The 27,692-nt window shown below is 31.3% G+C and overlaps 1 protein-coding gene across 4 annotated transcripts in view; it reads left to right on the forward strand.

The window, feature by feature from the left end:
• Positions 1–27,692, forward strand: part of kcc (solute carrier family 12 member kcc) — a 286,527-nt gene that overhangs the window by 210,843 nt on the left and 47,992 nt on the right. For 2 of the 4 annotated variants that reach the window (XM_015518051.2, XM_015518052.2), the window contains exon 1: positions 15,817–16,389. The exons of the other annotated variants lie outside the window; for them this stretch is intronic. In XM_015518051.2, coding sequence (XP_015373537.2) covers positions 16,179–16,389 — 211 coding nt within the window. In that variant the 5' untranslated portion in view covers positions 15,817–16,178. Of the gene's footprint in view, positions 1–15,816; positions 16,390–27,692 lie in introns of those variants that run through there. 4 annotated transcript variants of the gene reach the window in all.

Genomic DNA, 27,692 nt, shown 5'->3' on the forward strand with positions numbered 1-27,692 from the left:
ACATAATAATAAATATTAAACTACATAATTAACCACTACCTTTCCTGGTAATATGATTTCATAAGTAATATTAACAACCTTAAATTATACAGGGTGATTTTTTAAGCATGCTCGCCCCATTTTTATGCTTAAATTATGCATATATTCAAATTTTGATTTTTGGAATATTTAAGTGTAGTTAAAGGCGATATTTTTGAGTACTTAGATTTTCCACAACTTTTAAGGAGTATCCTGTAGCAATACCAACTTTGGTTTTTCAAATGACAACCTATATGTTTTAAAGCAAAATGTGATTCAGATAATTTTTCTGAAAATTTTGACATATTGCAATCAAAATTCGAACGAAAACTTCCAGAGTTATTCTACTTGAAATACTAAGGAATAAGGATAAAAGTCTAATACTTAAATGCCTACGTTGTAAATGGATACACGTACATATTTCGCATTTGTGCTATTGTACACTATTGTTTGGTATTTTATTATAAGTAGGTATACCTATGCTATACAAATATTAACGTTGCCTATAAGGTATAGGTAACATGGATAAAATAAAAAGGATATTATTTTATTCATATTTTCTTTTCTTTTGAAAATTGTCAGATGCAATATTTGGCCATTTAGTAATAAGTAGTGATTATTAACAAATATTTTATTTTTATATTGTATACCGAATTATAATTATCGTATCCATTTACAACGTAGGCATTTAAGTATTAGACTTTTATCCTTATTCCTTAGTATTTCAAGTAGAATAACTCTGGAAGTTTTCGTTCGAATTTTGATTGCAATATGTCAAAATTTTCAGAAAAATTATCTGAATCACATTTTGCTTTAAAACATATAGGTTGTCATTTGAAAAACCAAAGTTGGTATTGCTACAGGATACTCCTTAAAAGTTGTGGAAAATCTAAGTACTCAAAAATATCGCCTTTAACTACACTTAAATATTCCAAAAATCAAAATTTGAATATATGCATAATTTAAGCATAAAAATGGGGCGAGCATGCTTAAAAAATCACCCTGTATACTTTCATAAGCTCGCGTTAAAGAAAACTCGTAATACTAAACTTAATTAATCTGAAAATATAATATTATTATCAGAGTATTGATGTTTTACGATATAATTTTATACTTTTAACTTGTAACATCATGTTTTTAATAATCATAATTTTTCGAAAAAAAATTGTTCCAAAAGGATCTGTTGGGTGTATAATTATATCTACCTACATATAGCCTCTCTAGTGACTAGAAATAAATATTTAATTCAAGCATATGGCTCGGGAGGTATTGTTACTAACTAAAATTTATGTAGATATTGCGTTAAATATACTCATCTCCGGTATTAATAATCGTTTATGGAAATTATTGTGCAAACAAAAAACTAATTAAACTATTTTAAACAAAACCCGTGGGTTAGATTTATACTGAGTGATTCTTTCAACAGTAAACACTCGTTATATCAAAAAGTATTAACGTTTTTAAAAATGTTTGAAATCTTTAAGAAAGCAATTTTTTTTACTATTTTTTAATTTTCACCATCTTTAAGTGTTTTACTTTTTTGTATAATAACATGGTTTTTTTATTTTATTTTCAATAAGAATTTCGATGGATAAGAATCTAATTTAAAACGAGTAATAATTAATAAGATTTAGTGTTTAGATTTTAAGGCATAGGTGATCGGACTAAGGTCTAAGGGAGTAATGTGAACGTTAATACTTTTCGAAATTACAAATGATTAGGTACAATTATATGAACCGGAGCACAATATATTGTTAAAATTAGCTATACAATTTTGCAAGTCTATCATTTTTGTCTAATTAAGGTTGTTTTAAAGTTCTAAACACTGTTTTAATTGAATATACATACAAATATTATAATAATATATGTTTATATCCCGAATGTATATTTATACATTTGTACATGTTGTATACATGACATATATTTAAATAATTATCTTTATCAATACTTTCTTATACTTTTTAATATATATTGTTAATTTTAACGTTTAACAAAAAATACTTTATTAGAATACTACATTGTTTAGGCTATAATATATAATTGGACTTATGTCCATATGTAATTTAAATAAATAAATACTTACATTATTATTGTTGGCGTATATTGTCCATAACGCTTTTTATTCTAACTTTTTGAATTAAACAAAGCAATTATATAGGATTATTTTCATAAACAAAACATCTCAAAGACATACTATTTAAACAGTGCAATACATATTTTGCTTTCGTGTACAGTGCACTGACATTCGTTAACATAATTAATGTCATTGTTTAAAATTAAATTGTTGTAGGTTACCTATATGAATTCTTTATTATTATTATTTTTCGAATTTTTTGTGTTGACTACTTAACGCCCAACACTGCGCAAGCTTTACTGTATTAGAATAGGGTGCCCAGCCGAATCGTATGAACGTCATTAACGGTTTGTAGAAAAACGTTTATGGTACCGGAAGGCCGTCCGGTCTGCACGTTGAAGTGGGACGAAGTCCGTTGGTAAAAGTGGAATACCCGCAAAGAGGGGAAAAAATATGTGCTTTTTCAACCGCACGAGAACCGTATATTATGCGATGCGTTCTGAAAATTGCTCGAGTAATCAAAAGAATTTCCGAGAATATTTTACTTCGCATCGATTTCCTCTGTTTTGTTTGAATATTATACCCCTATCTTCAATAAGTACCAAACCCAAACTCTTCACTGTTAAAAATAACAGATAAAAATAAACTAATGACGTATCCATAATATCAGTATTAATTGAGCGTGTGTAGGTGTGTGTGTGTTTGTGTGTTTTGTTTCACCGATTGACCTGGTGGGACTTAGAGAGAAACCCGCCATCTATATATTTTAAGGGTATACACTATACATTATACATACATACATACATAATGCACAGCTTAAGAACGACTCGAGTATCCATACCATCGATAATACTGGAACGAACATAATATAATTTTGATAGTTGTATCATAATAAAAAAATGCATTTATAAATACCATACGAAATGCATTGTTTTTTGCCTATTTAAATCGATCAGAAAATACACAATATTATAATATTAAAAATTAAAATAAAAGCTATTTTTCACGTAAAAAATATTAAATTTATTACAATAGTTGTGGAATATACGCTATGTAAAACGAAATTGTATAATTTATTACATTATAAACTGTTATAAACTAATGTTGCTAACTTAACGTCCTAAACTCTGGACCAATAATTAATAAATCAAAAATTAAAACTAATCATAACTTATTTCAACGGTTAAAAGATAATTTAAAAAATACAATAGAATTGACATTTATAAAAATGTAGCTCTTACAACTCATAAGATACGTCATATCTGATAATTTTGTAAGGGAAAATATTAAAAAATACATTTTCAACCCTATATTCCTTATAGATTATGTTCTTTGTACACTACTATGTATGCTGATTTATTTTTTGTTGAATTATTCATTTTTTTCTAATTTCCTATACCACAGTATAGTGTTTTAAATTAAAAAAGCCAACACAAATTTAAGCATGAATTATTATTCATCATATACCTATAGGATACTTGATGGCTGAACCACCTGAACCACCCACTCTATAAAAAACATTTTTTTGAGTATAGTAATCTAAAATATTAATACATTTAAAATTCTGCAAACAATGTTTTGAATGACGAATGGATTATTATTGGATTATTGGAAAGTTCCTTGTTCAAAATCTAAAATATTTTAGGTGAACTCAATGCATTTCCTGATACATTAATTTTAGAAACTATCTGGTAATTATAAAATCTAAACAATTTATTTAAATTATATGAATGTAAGCAGTGTGCATCAAACCATTCAAGCATAAAAAATGGTAATAACTAATAAGATATCTATCCCTTGAAAAAGCCTTGTTTTTCTGAAATATTATCTCACTTGAAAATGATATATCTAATGTCAATGACCAAGACTTTGATAAATTTGAATTTATTGGAGTTTTATACGAGCTTTCTTACCTAAAAAAGTATTTAATAACAAATTAATCTTAATAACTAATTCTAATTATACATTAATTGACATTTTAAAAAAATTTTGAAAAATTAAAAGTCTGGGGCTCACTAAATTATTTATAATAATGATTATTTGTGATTTATTATTACAATATATGTTAGTACCTATATTTCCATCAAGAAGATCACACAAAAATTATCTATGGTGCACGAATATTAAACAAATTAAAGTTGCACTTAACACTATTTTACTATATACCCAATTATGCATATCGTGTAATAATATACTCTGGAGTAACTGATATTTTTGAAATTTCAATAAATATATTTAATCTTATTTAACTAATATATTTAGGTACTCGATTTGCATAAAATAGACCTGGTATATTATTATTATGACAACCTGATACTATTTAAGTTGTTTGAAGAGCATCAATAAAAATAAGTGATGTACCTAGTCTATAAAATATGTTTATGACGATAACATCATCTATAGTTAACGAAATTACCAACATTATCATAATTGGTCATATCGTATACATCAAAAGCATTATAAATGACCGATCATTACCTAACCGTACTCTCAATGATTGCAATTGTAATAATTTTGGTAACAATGAAATATTGCTGCATATTATTGAGTCAAAAATGTTAAACTACTTATAAGGAATATTTTTAAAATGTTTAAATTGATTCAAGTTTACAGACAAAAAAAAAATGTACATATTACTATGTAGTACAACCAATAATGATTATCCACCACCATTTTTTATTCATGATAAAATGTAAAATTTTACTTAACGCATGCCTAGTATAATATACCTGCCTACCTTCACTTCAGATTCTCATAAGCACATATTTTTTTTTAATTTTTAATAAAGTCCCACATAAATAGATAATACCTATAATAAGTCTTTAATAAAATTATTAATAAACAAAAGCTACGAGTAAAGTAGATGTATAATAATTAGGGCCCGGATTTCAATGTAAAGTGCATCTTTTTTTGATTGGTCATAGACAATGCTTTCCAAGTATAAAATTCGTTTCATGTAACGAATGTTTCAAAGCTAAACATTTTATTTTGCTTTTTTTTGCATATTTCATCGTTTTTATGTTTTAAGAGTAGTTTTAGCATTATTGAGTCATTTTTATGGTTTTTAATGCATATTAATTCAATATATAAATTATATAATACTATACAAATTTAGCATATTTATTAATATATATTTTAGTATCTTTGTTTAGAATGAATAATATTGCCTTAAAACATATGCATGTCAACATCGTAGCAGCATCAAGTCAATTTTTCCAATTTTTTTTTTTTCAATTAAGTTATAAATATATTTTAATAGTAAAACCCAAATAAAAATAAAAAATTGTATAAATGGCATTTTTAAGGTCTTTTTTTGAGGTAAAATGCATTTTTTAAGGACATTTTTGGCTATTTTTAGAGTATATTTGTATGATTTTAAGTGCATTTAAATCGAGGCCCTAATAACAATATAATAGTAGTTAGTTGGTGAATTTCGAAACAAAAGAATAAAAGTGTTCATCTGAATAGGTTTCTGTAAGAGTGTTCTGATTGTTATAATATAATCGTCCTAAATTTTGATTGTGTTTTAAAGCGCTATTTAAAAGTTTCATGACTTTACAACTCAAGTCCTCAAATATAAATATAGCAACATAAATATTCCGCACATCACACCGATATGCACACTCGAAGAAAAACGGCGTCTGCAGAACAGCACCCCTTGTAGTCGTTTTTATGTGATAGCTATTATTATTAACTTAGCGAATTTACGAATGTGCATTTAGTTCTCCTTCCATAATTTATCACATACCCATAAGTCGAAGTAATTTTAAACCCATTTCACTTCATCCGAAACCAACTTATTTGCCATAACTTTAAATTAACTTTAAGATATTATAGTATATGATAAGTGCGTGAGAACATTTGTATCCATTTGTGTACTGTGTATACAGTGTATACATCCACTTGATGGTTTTTGTTTTGTTAATATTCATGATTAGTAATCATTGATTACAATTGTTAGCATGACGTAATTCATGTATTATGTGTTATATTTAACAGTGCAATCAAATAAAATAGACGTATAAAGCAATTTTTTTTGTAAACCACTAAGAACTGTCACAGTGTCATTTTTGTACGCCAGTAAATCATCGCCCGATATTTATTTAAAAAGGTAAACTATGGGTGTATGGTTTCAAATACTTAGGTAGAAAATCGCCTAAACTTGTACTCTTGAGATAATTGATGTCTAGTATAGATCCCATTTCGGCACTGTATAATAAATTGACAGAAGTTCTCTCGACGACCGATGAATATTGACTGATGAATATAATATTATTATAAGAATGAGAATAATGAGTTTACTTGCCTTAGTTGAACTCATTTACGAGAAAATAAGAATAAAAATTGGATTGCGCAAACTCGTTCGACCCAAAGGCAGTTAGAATTTACGAGGTGGTAAAAATTTTATTCGCCAATTAAATACCGGTGAACGAGCTTATAACGTAAGTAGTTACAGAGGTTAGAGGAAATTGTTAGGAGAACACAAAAATAAGTATTATCGATTACAGGGAAATTTCAGTTGGCATTTTACTTAAATTTGTAAATAATGTAAAGTGCTAAGTGGAATTTTCATTGAAAGAAATGCCATGTTGTGCAAATTCAAGTAATATTATTTCATGAAACCTACTTCAAAAACTACTTAACCTGTTGAAAACTATTTCTTACTGTCGTAAATTAAAATTTAACCAAATAATTGTTTTTATTGTATGCTATAAAATGTTATTCATAATGCAGCATTTAAAAATGTAATTAAAATTAAAACTGAATAACAAAAAGAACATTTAAAATTTTCGTAATATTTATGGCTATGTTTATTGTAAATTAAACCGTGTACATACTGTTTAATTATTAATTAATACTTTTAAGTTGTTATTATTACTTATAAGCTTAAAGTAAACCTTGATAAATAAAACTTACAGTCTATATAATTTATTATAGTTGTTTGATTTATGTTGTTCGTATAGATATCTATACTGATGCCTGATATTATAGTATAATAAATAATATGTTTTTAAACGAAATTAGTATAAAAAAAATTTCCTATCTACCTAATGAATATGCAATATATTTAATTAAATCGATTTAATAAATTTCGTATTCATTGTATACAAATATATACCGGTTGATTCTTTTATCATTGAACACTCATTATTTCAAAAATTATTAATGTTTTTGAAAATATTTTCTTACATAGTTTCAAGTTATTCAAAAACCAACGTTTTTATTAAAAAAAATTTTTTATTCTTATCATTTTTTAAGTTTTTTACTTTTTTGAATGACAACATAGCATTTTAATTTCACATTCCAAAGCAGAATATTTTTCTAAGTATTTTGATTCATAAAAATTGAATTTAGGACGAGTAGTTCATGAGTTATAAGTATTTAAAGTTTAGATTGGCAGAGTAGAGTGGTACGGAGTTACCCCGAAAAATGTTTGTCCACTACTCCGCTTGTCTAAACTTTAAATACTTATAACTCATAAACTAATCGTCCTAAATTCGATTTTTATGAATCAAAATACTTAGAAAAATATTCTGCTTTAGAATATGAAATTAAAACTCTATGTTGTCATTCAAAAAAGTAAAAAACTTAAAGAATTATAAGGATGAAAAATGTTTTTTAAAAAATCATTTTTTTAATAAAAACGTTGATTTTTTAACAACTTGAAACTATGTAAAATAATATTTTCAAAAACATTAATAATTTTTGAAATAATGAGTGTTCAATGATAAAAGAATCACCCGGTATATATATATATATATATACGAGTATGCTTATATTATTTGAACTAAGCGGATTAAGTAAAAAGATTTTGATTTAAACTTTGAAATAATAAAATAAGATAAAGCGATTAAAAACATTTCAACAGTATCCATAATAATAATTGAACTCTTAACAATGTCTTTCAAGAAGATATTATATTTTGTTATTAACAAATAGCCACGGGTTTGGCCATTGGGTGTATCAACCGGTAATAAGTGCTATTTTCTGTTCGTGTCACATCCAACAAGTCTAAATAATATCACCGAGAAAAACTTAAATTCAACTCTGCCATAATATACTAGTCGGATACGTATAGCGTTGCATAGTGGTATTGTTGTGGGGTCGTGTCAACCATACCGGATGAGAATATTGTACGTCATTGCAGTTTGTTGGGAAAAAAAAACTTCTCCGCTGTAGATGAAAACCTATACGAACGCGAACAAGGCAAAGTTACAGTTATAGTTTTGCTTATATATATATATATATATATATATATATATATATATATAGGTATGATGTCGGAAAAAGGAATTCTTGCGACGAACGAGTAACGGGTGCTCCGTATAAGTCGATATAAAATATAATCTGGATCTGCAGACGTGCGCAGAAAGTTGCTGCAGTGAATGGCCAGCTGGCATATATATTATGATCATTATATGAACGTGACGTCGTGGAACCTAGAAAACGGACATAGATAATAAATAATATAATAATGGAAATTATTTAAATTATAGGGATACGAGAGAAAGGGGATATAATATGTTGGTTGATACCGTACAGGCGGGGTTAAGAACTGGAAAATGATGGTCAAGGTTATGGGTGGGGTATAGTGTATTGGGTTTTGACGGATATATATATTAATATATATAGTGACGTGGAAAGCATATGGTTAGGCATATCTTATGGCGATGGATAGACGAGAGAGGCGTTTGACGATTCGCGATAGAGCGTTGATTGGCCTGACTTGACTGGCCCGGAATAACATGGCCTCGGTCTTATACATACGAGAGACAACAATATAATATAATGTATAAAATATGTGAAGGTATGCCTCTACATTATAGTTATGAAAATATATAATGATTGGTATTTTTCTATGTATATATTTTTCAATATACGCGAGTACAATACCTGTCGCATACACTATATTACATACATTGTATATGTATGTATTGTAATATATATTATGTTATTTTATCCACTCCATACCATACAAGTTATAATTAATTTGCTGTACCGCGGTGACTGTATAAAATTGGTCGGGTTAGTGTGCGTCTTAAATATACAATAGCGTCTATTGTGCTTAGGTATTTCATGTATACTCAACAAAATACTGACCGAAAATTTGGTATTAAGTTACGCGCATATATTTTGTTCTTCTTATATAATGTTCAAAACATTGAAACTTCTTATTCAACCACACGGTTTCCACGACAACATGTAATGTTATGGATATATAATAGTTATCGACAGTTACATTTTAGAAATATAAAAATATATAAAAGGAGATACAAGTAGATTAAAAAAGTAATATTTAGACCAAAACTGTAGGATTTCGGTTGAACAGATTTCAATTTTTAAAACAGATTATGATCGATTAACGTGTTTATTAGGTTTTAACAAAGGAAATGTACGACAACCCATCACACTTTAGAATGATCGATGGCAAAATTAAAAATATACACGAGACCTTTCATATTTTTACAATTTGCATTTTATCAACTTAAAATTTTACTACACCATGAAAAGCATTTTTAATAGTAAGTAACTTAATTTAAAACCAAATAGCATTTAATATCTAACTAGTAAAATATTTTAAAAAAATAGTTCACCGTGTGTCTACTAAAAAAATGGTACATTGAAAAAGTGAAGTTGCGCATGTTAAAAATACAAGAGTTAACAAATTTTAAGTAAGTTTTGGGAAATTTATGATCCAATAGTTAAAAGTCGTGTCCCGAAAAACATAATTTAAAAATATATGCTGGGTACTGAGTAATATATAAGTAACGAAGTTATAGAATTGTACGGTGTTTTTTTGGATATATGGTATATTTATACTTAAAACGTGATGTATACTGTTATTGTTCGAAGGTATAACACTATACCTTCAATGAGCTCAATGAAAAAATAATAAGCGTTCAAAATCAGACAATAAAAACTTCGTACGTGAAATAGGTCACTAGTTTCGGGATCTAAGTACTTTAAGCCATTTAGGCGAGTGTTTTAGATTCGTGCTGTATTTTTAAAATTTATAACTGCCATCATGGTGCCATTACATTAAATAATTTTAGAGAAAAGTGGAAAAAATACAAATACTATACTATACGTGCCAGGCAATCGTTATTAAACAGAACTGCTGCACTATTGCAGAAATGAGCAAATTTACCTCTGAGCTATAAATTATAATTTTCCGGATCTTAAAGTATTAATAAATAGTATAACATTTGAGTTCAAATAAAATAAACATTAAGACTCAATTTCTTATGTATATTTGATCGAGAAAATCAAGAAATTGCCCTCTATAGAGAACAATCTACGTGCATGATTTCCAATTTTTACTAGAAAAGTTCTTCCTATTACTACATTACCTTAGTATTTAAATAATACTCATGAGTCATCGTGTGTGCACAATTATTATAAAATATTGTGGGAAAAAATTTCAAGTAAGGTTCGTGTACTCTAAATATCTCGAAGGTCTAAGGAAATAAAATAAAAATTGGAAATGTCAAAAAATTCAATATTATTTTATATCAAGTTTGTTTTTAGAAAAAATAACATTTTTCAAGTGGAAAATAATTTTAATCAAGCGATAAAGAATATGTAGATATTTTAAATCGTTTGATATACTCAAACTTCGTTCCCAGGGGGGGCCTAGGGGCCGAGCCCCCCCCCCCCCAGACCACCAGAAGCTCGTATTTCTAAAAAATTGTACCTATATTGTTAAAAAAAAAATTACTAAAAAAACTAATCGTATTATACTATCGACTATCATGTACCTGCTATCTATATTATGTATATTAAGAAGAACCTATAAGTTTTTTTTTTTGTTATAAAGTTTTGTGAAAACTATAATTAAGCCCCCCCCCAACTTGGTCTCTGGAGCCGCCCCTGTTCGTTCCACGTTTATAATCTTTTTATGTTAGTCAATAGCCATTAATAATATTATAATATAATGACATATTCTTCAGAACCCTGCAAATATGGTCATTAGCTATTGTAGTAGTTACGATTATTATGGTTCATACGGTTAGAACGGTTGGCACTGTTGATTCGGTTGGTTCGAACACATATATGTGTGACAAGAATTAACCACCAAGAAATTGGGTGGTCACCCATCAAGGAACTAGCTACTGGCAGTCAGAATAGGTACGTTTGTGATCTGAAATAAACGCCGAACAACGCGCTATGTCACTCTTAAATAGCTCTTTTTTTTTATTGATCAATAAACTCGGCAGCTACATGGCCATTATTACAATAAATTATACAAGATTACAAGATTTAAGATTTTAAACATTTTTTTTTAAGAGGTATTTGGCGTAAAAGTATAGTTTCTTAGTATTTATATAAAAAAAGAAAGAAAAAAAGGAGAAAAACAATTGCAAATTATTAAATTAAGTTATAGAGGCCTGTTGACTTCAAAAAAAACTATAATTTTATTGTTCTCCACAGCATTGGGTCCCAATGCGATGTCGAGGGTCGTATCCAATCCGGTGTTTTGTCGTTCTTGCTAATATTTTAGGCATTCTGTTATGATGTGTTTCACTGATATTTGGACACCGTAGACTTCGCACGAGGGTGGTTCTTCCTTAGCCATTAGGTGCCCTTAAATAGCTCTTATTATCAAATGAAATTCGCATAAATAAGAGATCGTGATGTATCATAATATTTAAAATATTTTTATACGTCAGACATCAAACGTATATAATTTATTAGAAACGCCAATAATCGTAACTGTTACCGTAGGACGTATATAAATAAGTGAAAAATAAATATATATAATTAATAATATATTTATCATACATAACATATTATACGGAACGTCCAACATAATATTTGCTTTGTTTGATTTATGCGTTGAAATTTTATGAAATTGCAAAAGCTGTGTATAAGATAAATTGTCTGTTTTTATAATGTATAATAATTTTAGTTAATGAATAAAATATTGTTACCAGAAAAAAAGTCGTGTTAACGTCAAAATACGAAAACCAACAACAACAGAAATGCAATAAAATATAATTTAAATGTTCAGAAACCTCTGGTAATCCATTAGTCCGAGCGAACGCAATAATTTAAAAATATTATTATCTCAATTTCGTAATTCTGTAGATAGAATTTCAGAAAAAATATGAAATACGCGGTATTACAATAAATCCTCGACGGATGAAATCATATTTGCTAAAATAACGATTTATAAACGGACGGAAAATATACGCGTATACATATAGGTAAATGCGGAAACGCGTGCATAAAATTCCGTCGAGTAATATACGTCGGAAAACAACAGTCGAAAAATAATTATTTTTTCTTAAGTTTGTAATGTATGTTTACAACATGTGAGTGCAGATTATTTTAAACGAGTATCGAGAAAAATTACACGCAGCCCCAATGCTAATAATAGTCCCCGATTTGTAAACGTGATTTATGTGTCCATTAATAATGAAATATCTCCAGTAATTAACTATGTTATGCTGCCTAATCGAATACCATAAGTTTTCAAATTTGGCGTTACTGAAACAGTAAACACGTCTGAACAATACGCATGATAAATAAAATCTCTGATCTATATTGCGATATGGCAATATAATATTATAGGTAGCAATAATATAGTCGCAAAGATGCCGCACGAACTACCACAAAAGTCGAACATTTAATTGATTTATAACAATATTATGTCAGGATTGAAATAATCTACTATATCATATTATTATAATTATTACAATGACAAAAGTTATATGAGAAAGTGTGTGACAAATATGATCGTGCAAATATCTATTCTATGGCTATAAAACATATGCTTTTATAGAAAACTAGCTGAACTCCGTGCACTCCGTTACCCGTTAAAAATATCAGCTCTATAATAATATGATTCAAAATTTGTCTTTAATTCGTCGTTTAATATCCGACTAGTCATGTTCAAAAATTTTGATAGATTTACCCTATTTTAATCTCCATTAAATATTTTCAACACAGTCTATATGACTGTATATTTTATATAAATACAGTGCTAAAATGATATTCAATCATAACATTTTCTCGAATTTTTAGTTTTATAATAAAGGTGAAACAGTTTTTAAAATTGTTAGGTACCTACCTAATAACAAATTGCTAATTTCTAATTCGTCCATACTAAATTTCATAGGTAACCAATAGTAACCCTTTAATAAGCAAAAATATATTTATATTTATTATTATTATCTTATTTTCTACAAAAAAAAATCTAAAATTTGCAATAAAAAAATTAGAGCCACTTTTCAAGATAAAATATAGCCAATAGATACATGGGATAGTGTAGCTCTCTGATGGTAAAACAATGTTTAAACTCGATATAAAGTAGTTCCAGAGATTAAACTGAACCAAATGGATAATTTTTCTTCATTATGTTATTATACAAAATGAACGGTTTAATTTTACAAACAGTAAACCTATTGCAACCGAAACTATTGTGACGAGTGGACATTGCGCACAATGAGAATACAAAATAATTCGTTATGTTTAATAAACGAAAAAGTACATACAGGAGACTTAACGACTTCCGAGATATAGCTCTATTTTAATGCAGTTATAAAACTGCTCCAAACTGGACAGGATTATAAGGCGTTCGGAGAACTTTGGCGATGACCTAGCTAGGCATAATTCAGTCTAAACTTCTACACGAAAGTATAAGTTTTATACACTACACTAGATTTATGTATATCCTACACGTTTGTTATTTTTATGATAGGTAATGTACAAAATTAGAAACGTACACGATGACAGTAGATGTCCGTCAATTTTTCGTAAGCTTAAAATAAAAATAAAAAGGTACGATTCCATTGTTTACGTATTGGCACTAGATTTATGTACTTATATATTTAATATGGTACAGATGTCTGGGGAGTATAAATGAGGAGTGCGAAAGATTCCCATTGCGCTGGGAAAAAAAATTGTAAGAAACGATATAGCAATGAAACGGTTGAAATGGACTGGCGATGATTACCGATCAAGATAATGGTATACACGTCGAACTCGAGGGAAAACACCACTGGCCACTATAAGGTGTCAGAGATTGTAAAAGCTGGAAGGTAGAATCGAAATAAAAATATTGTGAGGAAATAAAATTGCAGAGTTATTGATGACTGGAGAATGATGGTTTTGAAAAGACTGGCATGAAATACGTAAATAGGTACGACGGAATAATATGGTTTTAATCGCCAATTTGCCGTCGATAACGAATGGATATATTTTATAAACGGTCGTATAATAACTATACCTATACCTAAAGAGACTTAAATCGGACCGATTACTGCTGTTAACGACTCGGGGGAAACTATGTCAATCGAAAGTTTTGATTTTCGTTTGTCGATATATCTATACAGTATTACAGATGACTATCAATTATTATAAATCTTCGTCGATCAGTAGTCTATATAGACACGTGTCATGACTATCGAGTGGCGTGACGTTGATACGTAGCACCGCCAGAATCCCGGGAAATTATTTCCGGGAAAATCTCCCGCATGGCTGTCACGTATTATTTCATGAGAAATCACGAAATTTGGGGGTAGGGTTGCAGGTAGACGAGTCGTCGGCACACGTTGTCTACACTAAATTATGATATTTTTTAAATCGTCTTCATTGGACATGATAATACAAATTTAAGTGGTATATAATTTTTATAACAATAATAATACATGTAACGTGCCGCAATAACGATACGATTGGAGGTGGGACGAAAAACAACTACGTTCGACTCGCTAGAAAACCAGGTAGGCGTTTGCCTCGCGCGAAGAGGAAAAAAAATAAACAAAATGATCCCTCGCCAGTCGTCGTCTTTTAGTCGGTGGCGGCAGCGCGCGCGAGAAGAACAACACGCATCGGGGTCAGTCGGTGGTGCCCCCCCCCCTCTAACACCACCACGGCCATTGTCGACAATGTATACCGAAATCACCACGCACACACACACACTAGCGAGCGCACATACCATGGTAGTGGTAGTGGCAGCGTCGTTGAGCACGCGACGGACGGTTGTATGCACTATAATACGTCTACATGCGTGTGTGTACCGCGGTTTGTGTGTTGGGAGGGGGTGAGGAGGCGGATGCTGTGCACGAGAGCGGGCGTGGTGCGTTTTGGTACCGCCACCATCGCCGCCGCCGCCGCAGCCGACACCACCTCCCGTGCAAAAGGTCTCCGCACCGTCCCGACGACCATTCACTCACACCCCCGGCCGTAGTCCGGTCGACGGCGTCCGGGGACCGACGATGACGACGACGACGACTACGACGACAACGACGACGACGACGACGACGACTACGGCTCCGACGACTCCGACTCCGACTACAACGACTCCGACTACGGCGGCGGTGGTGGTGGTGGTGTTGGTGGCGGCGGCGGGCGTAGCGGCCGGGCGGTGGACGGGATGCGTCGGCAGGCTGGCGGGCGGTGGCTGAGGGGTGCTCGGAATTATCGAACAGCGGCCCCGAAACCTTTATGACGGGGGCGAAGCGCGCGCTTTCCGCAGCCTCGCTACGGCGCGCCTGGGCCGCGAGAGAGCGAACGCGGCGAGCGTCGAACGGCGGCGCGGCGCTGGCCGGGTATAGCGGTGGAGAGCGGACCGCCGGGCGATGGCGAAGGGACCACCGTGATCGAGGGAGTGGGGCGGAGGCAGAGCGTGTGCTGCGCGCTTACCCAGCGTCCGCTGCCGCCGACGCCGCCGCCGCCGCCGCCGCCGCCGCCGCGCGTGGTGTTGATGATAAACGAATACGCAGTCTGGCCGTGCGGTGCGCGACACACAGACGCCCGCGACCCATCGCCGCCGTCACCGTCGTCGTCTCGTCGACGAGACACCGCCGAGCGCGCCGAAACGCCGATTGATACCGTAAACACCCGCCGTTAATGGCAATCCATATGACACACTGATAATAATATAACCATCGATCAGGCGTGCTCCTATCATATTATACGTCCACGTGTGTGTATGGTATATTATATATAATATACCAATAGAATAAAACCGGAATCGAGCACGTTTTGTATCCACCCCCTACCGCGATTCACGTTCTAATCGCTGGCGTTTATCCGCCGCCGTCGTAGTCGTGTCGTGTAGGGTGTACGCGCGCGTGACATGTCCGACAATCCGGGCGCCACCGACGGTGCCGCCGCCGCCAGTGCCGACGAACCGGTCTGTGCTGCAGCTATGCCGCCACTGCCGGTACAGCACCAGCAGCAGATCGACGAGGGTTCTCGATCGTCACCGGCCAGACAGCACCAGAATGGCGGTTCGCCGGCTACCATGGCCGCGGTCGTCCCGTCGCCGAACACGCCGCGGAAGAGAGGTACGAATCGTCTCGCACGCAATACTTATTGTAAATACGATGACGACGCCAAAGTCATTTGTATATATAGATATGGACAACACTGAGTTGTTAGGCATATAGCATCCTCATCGTACCATTTTTGGCACCATACGACATCTACCCTCCTCGTTCACTTGTTTAACTTCAAACAGAATGTTTTCGTCCCGTTTGAGAAATCATATACTAAAAATTTAATAGGTATAAACTTGTAAATAATAACGGTTTTTGTATAACGAGCGTCATCGAGTGCACACGAACAACTGCAGTTTACAATAATAATAGGCATGAGACAAGTAGTATATTATAATGAATTGGCGTGGATCTAAATATAAACTTTTTAACTAAAACGTCTTTAAAAACATAAAAAATTTGGAGGCTTTTCCTTACTGTTAAACTACAATTGTTTATCACGTATAATTTAATTCGTAATTAATAGTATGGTCACTTTACGACTGCATAGCTAAACCAAACCGGTTCAGAAAGGCCGCAAAATGTATTAGATGTATAGGTATATCGGTTGTCATGATCTCGTGTTTAACGTCGTCAAAACGAACGGTTTAATCGCAATAGGCGGTTCGTAAACGAGAGAAATGAGACTATTTATTTAATTTGAATTAGAGTTGATATAAAGTTTATTATGTGATTTTCTTGAGAAAACGCGTACAACGCCGTTATTTTAAAGTTATTATTATAAAACTGTGCAAAATATTTGGAACGGAGACGGATTACGCGGCCAATAATAATAATGATCATCGACAACGTTGGCATATATTATATGAATATTATATTATTATTATTATTAAACACTGCAGCTGCTAAACTGCGGCTGTACATCATAATATAACAGCATGAATATTGTTTTCCGCCGAAACACGCCGTGAAGATGACAACGTGTATACATATCATTATCATGTATTATATAGGTATAGCTGATAATAATAATATTGATAATCGTAATAATTAATCCGGCTTATCTATAACACAACCGTCGAAACAATAATATAGTAAAATTACAATATTATGTCACAATATATGCGATCGTGGCGGTCATCATCTCCGCACAGGACCCGTACGCATATATTATCCTTATGCGTATATTTTATCGATTGATTCCGTATCCGACCGACGTCATTGCCACGGCCGTCGTCATGCTGGCAGATTATTTAAAATTTAAATAAAAAAAAAAAATTGCTATATTATGTTGATAATAATATTGTCATGATATTAGCTGTTGCACGAATTATTCATATCAATGTATACCTACATATTATACTCCTCCGTCGCGTAGGTTGGCACGCTGTCACATATTATTATTATATTATGTAATATATTATTTTAATTTCGTATGGTCTGTTCCTATTGCGATGTCATCATAAGACTTCCGAGAACGGACGGTTACGGTTCTTGAGATGCGCGTCAAGACGAAAAATCATCACCCTCATATGATAATTTAATATCAATAGATCACGTTTACTTATGATATGCAGTGGCGTAATTACGGGGGGGATTTGGGTGTCGTATCCTCCCCATGACCTTTTTTTTTAAGATTGATTAACTACATACCTATGTACTTCATTATCTAATATTATTATTTTTTTTTTTTTTTTGTATATAAATGTATATATTGAAATCAAATACCTCGGCGAATTAATATTATTATAAATAGCCTATATTTTATACTTTATAGAAATAATACAAAAAAAAAAAATCCTTTATGCTAGTTGTACATGAATACTTCATACCCAGTTCGTTTTAAATGCAGCCACGCAAGTTTATAAGTATCACCATTGCAATATAAATATGTTTTGTGTAAGTTTCGAGTTTGTTTATGCATTGTGTAGTGGTACAAAAATAAACCACCGAGCAGTAAAGTATTATTTTATCATGGATCGACGACGATCGAAAGAATATTGTCATATCAGTCCTATCTTATCCTATCCTAATATTTTTCTGTAGTCCTATTGAACTATAAATAACTTATCGATTTGTACACTTAATCGGAATTTATTCCATGTCTCATGTGTACATAAATATATTACTCTGAAGTCTGAAAGGTGCTTATAATAAATACTTTTTATTTTTTTTTATGGGAGGGGGGTATAGCCGTATAGGTAAAATGTTAAAATATTTTATCCCCCCCCCCCCACAAACATGGCCAAATTACGCCACTGATGATATTTAGTCCATATATAGGTTAACTTATAATATGTTATGCATAGTAATTTTATTACATGTACCATTAGTGCTATTAGAGAATATAACATAAACAAACGTGATGTTATAGGATTGAAAATGGCGTTACGAATCAATTTCAACAACTCTATAAAAATATAACAAAGTTATTAAGTATATTATAAAATGAAAAAACATCGACGCGACGACGCTATATAATTTTTAAAACTGATATTCGAGATCCTCAAGATGAACGATGCAGTTTTAAAAATATAGAGCCAATAGTATTTCGTTAATATTCCATCGATGTTAAGAAAATATACTAAAAGATAAAAAAAAAAACATAACTTTGGTAAAGAGTGATAATAAAGTTGTCCAGAGAGACAAATTCTACTTTACCAATCAAAACCCTTTCCATCCGTTAACCTTGTAGATCCGTCACCATACTCATTCACGATATAGGTAAAAATAGCACCAATTTATAAAGTTATCGTTGCAATTTTCTAACGATATGTGGCAGAAAACCGTGTCTTAAAACGATCGTCCATATAACAGGGGTGACCAACATGGATATTTCCACGTGTCATATGGATAAATACAATGACATCAAGAGCCAAAATGTTAAAAAATAAATTTTATTGTTGTATCGTGTATTTTATCGATAATAAGTAAATATTGGTTTTTTTGATTTTTTCTTTAATAATACGTGAACCGCATACGACTATAACGTGAGCCTCAAGTTGGCCACCCCTGGTCTATAATGTAATATAATTATACAAATGACAGTGACAAACACTTATATATAAAACGTATAGCCATTATAACAGGGGTGACCTCAACGAGGCTCGCGAGCCGCATATGGCTCCCGAGTGAGTCTCGTGTGGCTCTTGACACCGAGCTTAGAGTAAAATTAATTCATATAATATAAAAAGCACAAAAGTAAAATCTTATTTCTTAATGTGTACCTGCCTGAACAATAATGCTCTGTGTAGTGTGAAAAAGAAATGTTCCTTTATTTGTTATAAAATTAAAAATGTGTTTTTATTTTACAAGTATACCTATCTTAACAATGTGGCTCAGTTCGAAATAGCTTCATAAATTTGCGACTCTCAAAATTAAGGTTAGTGGCCAACCCTGCACTATAGTATAGGCTAGATTTTCGACGTTATTTCCCAGGGAGAAATTTACACACGTTACAAATGACATTTTGGATATATTTATGCGTATACTTAACAATGAAGATGATTTTTCTGTTGCAGGCAATATAATTATGATTATTGTACTAAAATCATTCAATTACACCCTCGCGATTGATGTTTGCAAACATAATATGTGTGAAAATAATGGTTTACTATATAGATACTTATTAGTTATTAAGTAAATATGAATTAATCATAGGTACAAGGTATTATAACTACTATGTCCTTTCTATATTGTACGCACGCAATTGGTTGATTGGAAATTACAAGTTTTATGTCTTACCCATTTATCCAAGTATGCCATGTGTAGCACTTGTCTGTGTGCGCCATCGAACTCATTATATAAATTCTTATCACTCGTGGTCTAAACACTCTAAAGTTTAGAGTCTAAACGAACAATAAAAAATATAAATGCCAATTTGTCCAACTAAATATTTGTACCTCGGGAAACTATTCTTTGTCCCGGTACATTATTATTGTTGTACCTGTCTACATATAATGTAATTCAATTATGGCGAAAAACATTAACTCATTTTAATTCAATTAATAATTAATTACTGAACGTATTGTAACATCAATACACAAGCTCCCGTAGCATTATAACTGCAGGAAATATATTTTAACAAAATTTAAAATTTGTAACCAAGGAAATTGTTTGGGTCTTCAAAGAATAATAAGATTAAAGGACGTTCAATAATAATTCAATTCACTCATGCCTAACTCGGTTTAATACAATTAAAACATGTTTACAGAATACATTTAATTTTAAAACATTTCTCTAACAACTTCTATTATTTTTAAATTCAAAAAAAGTTGGTCAAAACTGATAGTTATCGACGAAAAAACAATTGTGACCTTTTCTATAATTGCATATACACAAAAAAAATTGAAAATGAATAACAATAATCATACTTATAAAAGTAAAATGTTGAAGTAGTATGTTTAAAATTTATCAGACGTACCATCACAGTTAACATATTTTATTAGCATTTATTGGATCCAGATAAGTAAATGTATGTCATAATATTTAAAAAATAAAATCATAATTTATAAAAAAATAAAAACATTTCGCTATATTTTACGCCTAATTTAAAATTAAAAAAAATATATTATGACAGGTTATATTGTACCTATACAGAATATAATATATTATTAATATTATTACTTTGAAGTACAAAACAAACTTAGCTAAAAATATTCCAGTGACTAAAATAATGAAATAGTTTATTAATATTTAATTGGTATGTCAGCTGGTAGAGTTAATATAAAATATAACAAAAGCCCAACACAAAGTTACAATTATATTTAATTAGGAAAGATTCAAAAATTTCAATCACAGTTTTAATGAAAAAAATTGAATATTTTCATACTTTTTTTGTGGATAAAATTGTACGACACGCATATTCGTTTAAAATTCAACTGGCAATTGTCACATCATTGTTAAGTCATACATTTTGCTTCGCCCGATCAATTAATATATATTTGAATTAAACAGAAACTATTGTAGATTTCACAATCATTGTCAAATGTCCAAACAGATGATTTAATTTTTTTTTTTAAATTACTAGCAATACTTTGCTATTGGGATATTCTATAAGTAAATTATTAACCTTACTTCAATGATTAAAGCTACAATTCCCTGGAAACTAAACTATCATTAAAAATAATAAGTTTGAAGACATACAATTTTTTTATACAAATCCGTGAGCTCATTTTAATATTAATGTCAAGTTATTACTTTAGTTAATGGAACGACTATTATTATTCTTCGAATATAATATTCTAATAGAAAAAGAATTTAGGACTTAGAACTGAAATTGAAATAACCGGTTCTTGAACTGGAACCTACTTTTAATCTTTGAAAATATTGGAATGTAACTTACCTAAGCTCGTTTTCTACTTATAGTAGTTAAGAATTTTTCGGTTTAATTCGATTCAAATATTATTAGCTATTTTATTAAATAAGATAATTATTATTATTTTGTGTATAGCATTTGGCAATAAATTCTTACGAAAATTTATAATTTTCTATGATTATCAAAAGAACCTGTAAATTATAAAATATATTTAACTAACCAACATTATAATAAATTAATCGTTATTGAGACATCACTTCATTATTAATATTATAATTTATATTTTATTCTCTATAGTTTATTTATAGTTTCAAACGATGACGTCTACTGACGTTGATGAATAGGAAATTGATTATTAGAATCGTCATAAATACGCACCCTAATAAGCAGTTATCTTATTGTGACATGAATAAATAAACATTATATAAGTACCTATTTATTAATAAATACATATTACATGTATTAGTACATAATATAATATGCTTATAATAACTTGTAAATTGTTTCTCATACGATAAAAATAGTATTTTATACTTAAACATTTCTAACTTACTAATTTAAATTTATATTTAAAAACTTTTTATAAAAAATTAATTACCAACAGATAATAATCAACACAAAATAATAAACAATTTAATATGTTGCACAATAAATTGATGGTATAAATTTTAGTAGTTATAGGTTAAATACAGTACAACTGAAGCTTACAACGGTCTTACGGCTTACATCGCAGACTCATATAGCTGTGAAATATTTAGTCAATGAACATCCTAGAATTTGTGTTGGACTCTGAATTCCCATGAGTAATAAACTAATAAATAATGAGTAATGACCATTCATATCAATATCACTGTTGATCCGAGTAAATTATGTATCTATCACCTAGGTGTTCACTATTCAACAAGCAAGTAAGTGGCATTAACAACTACAGAGTTGGTTACTTGACCACAAGCTCATCTTTCCAAAATCTAGTCTACTACCTATCTAAACAAAATATTTAGGTATGATATAGACAATTGAGTATATTATTATATTTAATTAACTATAAGGTGCGCTGGTATAGTGACTTCTTACAACACATATTAGCAAAGGTCTTTTAAAACATTTTTTTTTTTTTAATTTTTTTAAGAACAAAATAATATAGTTACTTAAATTTCTCTAAACAGTATAAACCATTCAGATAACAATTGTTTTATACATGAAATTTGAACTTAGTTGATTTTTTTTGCCTTTTAAATGAGATAAAATATAATTTTTAATATATTATAAATATTAAGTTGGTATAATTCATAATCTGCAATTTATTAAATAATTTATAAAATAAAAATATCGAACTGAAATTATGTTTATAATGAACAATTGATAAATGTATGGAATTTGATACATTTTAACAGAAGAATACAATATTTATACCTAACTATAAGATAAAACACATAATCTTCGCATTATCCTGTTAAACATTCGTTCCAAAATCTGCGCCTACAATAGGTAAAATAAAAATCTTATTTTACGAAAATAAAAAATCGAACTATTTATGAATATTAAAGACGTTTAATAATTTTGTTATAAATAAAATGTTTGCTATTGAGATCGAATTTTAATAACGCATAATTACTGTAGTTAAATAAAGTAATACCGTCAAGCAAGAGATGTCTTTATTTAATGACTCAACAATATAATAGTCATTACAAACGATATACATTTCAAAAAGCTATGCTGTATAAATTATGTTACAACCCTCTGCTGTATTGTTACCAAATGTGGAAATGGACTTTTGGGGATTCAATTATCCACATCATTTTGACGTACCTATGTTATATTTTTGGCTCAGTATTATATTACTATTGTTACATACCTATCAACCAAGCAACCCAAAATGAACTGCTGGATAATTAAACAGTGTTCGTGAATGCAAGAAACACACAATTAATAGGCACACAACGATAATAATTAAATTAATCCCGAAATTTTAACTAGAAATCGTCGAATTTATAACTATTTCAGTTCAGAAGTCGGTACAGTCATTTTTAGTTTACACACTGCGTTATAACGGTTAGGTTAGGATATATTATATATGAGCACTCGAAACATTAGGCCGAGGCCCGTTAATTTAACAAGATATACAAAAGTATCACAAATTTCTATTGATATGCGTTACAAAATAATATCTTGTCGTGCGTTTTATACACACACGAGCAAACCCATGCTCGATGATAAATCAACAATATGCATATTAAACGATGTTATTCTATGCGTGCAATGTATGCGCAATGAACGTCGAGCAATGCGTGTAGCAGGAAATCGAAAATGATTTTGATTTTTGATTTTTGTCGTGGTCGTTTGAGAAAAACGATCGAGATGAAATCCCCGCGCAACCTCGAACCCCTCCACAACTCGTACAACTACTACCACAACTATATAGTGGGCAAGTGTCGGTGGAACGGTACCGGGTACCAGCGATGAGGTGGTTTTAGGTGTGGGTGGTGTCGAGGAATGAAGGATTTTACTGGGCACCAGCCAACGGATAGGCCGGTGGTGGCCGGGAAAACAACAGCGTGCTTAACGGCCAGAAAAAGGCCAGTTAGATACTACCGCGGTTTCTCGTTGTACGTATTATGAGCGCTTTGGAAGCAAATTGAAAGCGAAATCTGCAGTAAACTGACAAATGCGGGCACTGGTCCAAAAAAACCTTTCCTGCAATCCCTCCTCAAAAAAAAATAAAATAAAGAAAAAAAGGTGTAACCGGGGAATTTATCTCGTTTTTGCCTCGCAAAATGTAAATTGCGTTTAAACCGTACCTACTCGCCCACCCGGCCACCCACCTACACAGTCACACGAGGGATTACCTAAGTGCCAGCGATTAACATAACCACAGGATCATGAAAAAAAATAAAAAAATAAATAGTGTACCAAGTATACGTTTAATGTGTTTTTCATTTATCGGACATTCGCTCAACGTTTATGTTCAACATACCGAAATTGGGCGATAATAACTTATCGACTATATATGTTAATAGAAGTAATTATAATAATTATTAAGCTTACACGACGCATAAGGTTTTTAAACGTTTAATATTTTGTAAGGATAAGACGTATATAGTTTCAATCGTATTCGGTTTATTATATTATATTTATAACGTATCTTTAAAGGCTGTAATTATAATAAAATGTGCAGATTATTATTTTCAACCAGATTCACTTTAATGACTTTTGGTTTTTTTTTTTTTTTTTATCGCGCTTATTAGATTAATGTCAATCAGCCCTCAAATCTTTCTTTGGAAATATAATTTAAACTATAAATTGGTATTTTACTTTTCGTTTAAATATTCCGTTATTTGCTTGTATATCATTTATAGCTGCCAACAATCAATATGATATTAATAGGTCTTTCAACATTTCAACACTATAAACTATAAAGGTCACCCACGTTATTATTAACTATATACTTATGTTATGGATATGGAAAAAAATCGTATATAATTACGTCACGGTGTCCTTCTAGTGGCGAATCAATTAGAATAGGACAAGTTTCAATTTCACTATAAATTGTATAAGTCAGTTGTACTAATTAATTAGCACCGTAACGGTTTCAGAAAAATAATTCATAAGAACAACAGGACCAACACTGTTTAAGAGCATTATTAAAATGCATCATAATGATTTTAAAACAATAAGTAGTGTTATTATGATACTGAAACGCAGGGGCGTATTTATGGGAGGGGGCTAAGGGGGGCTTCCGCCCCCCCCCCCGAAATACATGAATTGTTTATGAAGTCTGCTTCTTATGTCCTATCAGATGTAAATTTTCTAACTCATATAGGCTGAATTGGGAATTTCAGTTGAAGAAAATACCACAGCCCCCCACCCCCCAAAAGAAAAAATCTAAATATGCCCCTGCTGAAACGGTAATTTAATTGTTAAATAACATTTCGTTTTGGATCTTTCTACGCGCATTATACACATTTTGTACCACCGTGCAGTGAAATAATGATTATTATGTTAACGTTTTTACGGACGCGCCGACTTGCATTGCCGTGGTCGCCAACATCATTTGAGTTTATTTTATACAGAACAAAATATTATAATAGTAATAAACGAGTTCATATCTGCACCGCTATTATTTGAGATCAATAATATTAAAACGTCTATGTTGAGAACGCAAGAGGTTATCAAAGTCATATAGTTTCTTTATCATACCACAATTGCAGTTATTATAATTATTATTATCATAATTTGTCTTACTGTCATTAAAGTAGTTAAATCGTCTACTGTAATTCGTACGGCAACCATCACTATTTATCAAGCGTTGTATGCATGCGTTTATATATGTGTATATAATACTGTTTTAGTAATGTAAGTTTGAACATATTATAGTGAAGTGTATCATAATATTAACATTATATTATTGTGATTACTAAAACATTATCAGCTATTGGATGATTGTATATTTCGTTTTAAATTAAATTAAGTATGGAAACCACGGATTCAGAATCGTCGTATAATATAATATACGACATGTAGAGTGTACGTCATACTGTTCGGTTGCCGCAGCTAGTACGTTTGCCTAATTATTATATTAATATAATCGAATAACGATCAGATGTTGCGCAGTATAATTATTTAACTGAATTCCAAATCTGGTACAATATATGATACTATTATTCATAATTGAAATTTTTCTCTACTCGACGAGCATTCCTACTAATAATTGGTTAGGTATACTTTGGGCCCTATAATAATGTCCCCTTTATTCTTTTTTTTTTTCCGTTTTAACCGACGACGCCGCGGGATCTGCTTTCGCATTATGTCCCCTTTATTCTATCATTTATAATAATAACAATAATGATTTATGATAATATTGTAATAGGTGTAAGTCAGTAGCACAACCAGGGAGAGGAGGTTGTAACCTCCGCCTAACCTGAAATTATTTTCTAGTTGTACCACTGGTATGCATAAATAGTAATAACTAATAACCATAAAAACGGAAATTTATCAAGTGTCGAATGATGAAGAAGCAAGAAAGTTCTCATCGCATATTATACGACTACCTATAATATTATATTATATTATGGACGCTTTTGTTACGCGTAATACTAAAGCACGTTTGTTGATAAAACTTCAAGGATTAAAACATTCGCAATACGATTAGTTTTGTTCCGTTCAGGGTCCGTACAACACACTGCCGAAAACTTTCTTCTCGGTTGTTTTTCTAGTGCCGTATTTTTCAACTTCACTTATTTTATTCTTTTTAATTCGATTAATATGTAAAGTTCGTAGAGATAGTACTTACGGAGCAGAAATCAAAATTAATGGTAGTGTGCACACCTATCGCAAAATCTGCATTCTAAGAATACGTCTTTAAAAAATAAAACTAAAAAAGAGAAAAAGATAAACTAGGGCGTGCCTTTGCAAAAAAAAAAAAAAAAAATGCGTAGAGATTTACAAGATTATAAAAATAAGCACGGCAAGTATGTGTCCATGCGATGGCGATTTCAGTGCGAAATGTTTTCGCTAATTGTAAAACTCGGACGGTGGCGCTTTATTTATATAATAATAATAATAATCATCGACTGTGTGGCGGCGTTCGATTACGGAGAGAAGCCAAAACGGTTAACCGCGCAAATCAAAACGTTAAATTTATTGCCGTTTAGCCGCGAGAACAATGCGTGAACTGGACGGAAGCCAATCGATCCGGATAATTATAATATATTAAATTATACATGGAAATTCGAACAATCGTTTGTTTCGGAGCTGTCGCATAAACTGTGTGTAATAGTATAACGTATTTAATATAATATAATATAGAGAAAACGGACATTAAAGACTTAAATTAATATATTCTCGCTCATCTCTATTTCTCGTATGTGTACAAACGTGTACGCATAAATAATAAATGGCACTGAAAATCGTTTAAACGGATGAATCATCATTTTAATTTGTAATTTTACTCCTTAGAAGTCGAAGTGGAAGTCGGCTACACCAATGCGCTGTGGCCTATGTAAATAGTAGGTAGGTACCTAACAACGTCATGTACATTCACTGTGCGTACATTGAA

Source organism: Diuraphis noxia, unplaced genomic scaffold, assembly GCF_037042655.1.
Source record: "Diuraphis noxia isolate RWA-SAM2 unplaced genomic scaffold, SU_Dnox_SAM2 contig0002, whole genome shotgun sequence".
NCBI classification, from domain to species: Eukaryota; Metazoa; Arthropoda; class Insecta; order Hemiptera; family Aphididae; genus Diuraphis; species Diuraphis noxia.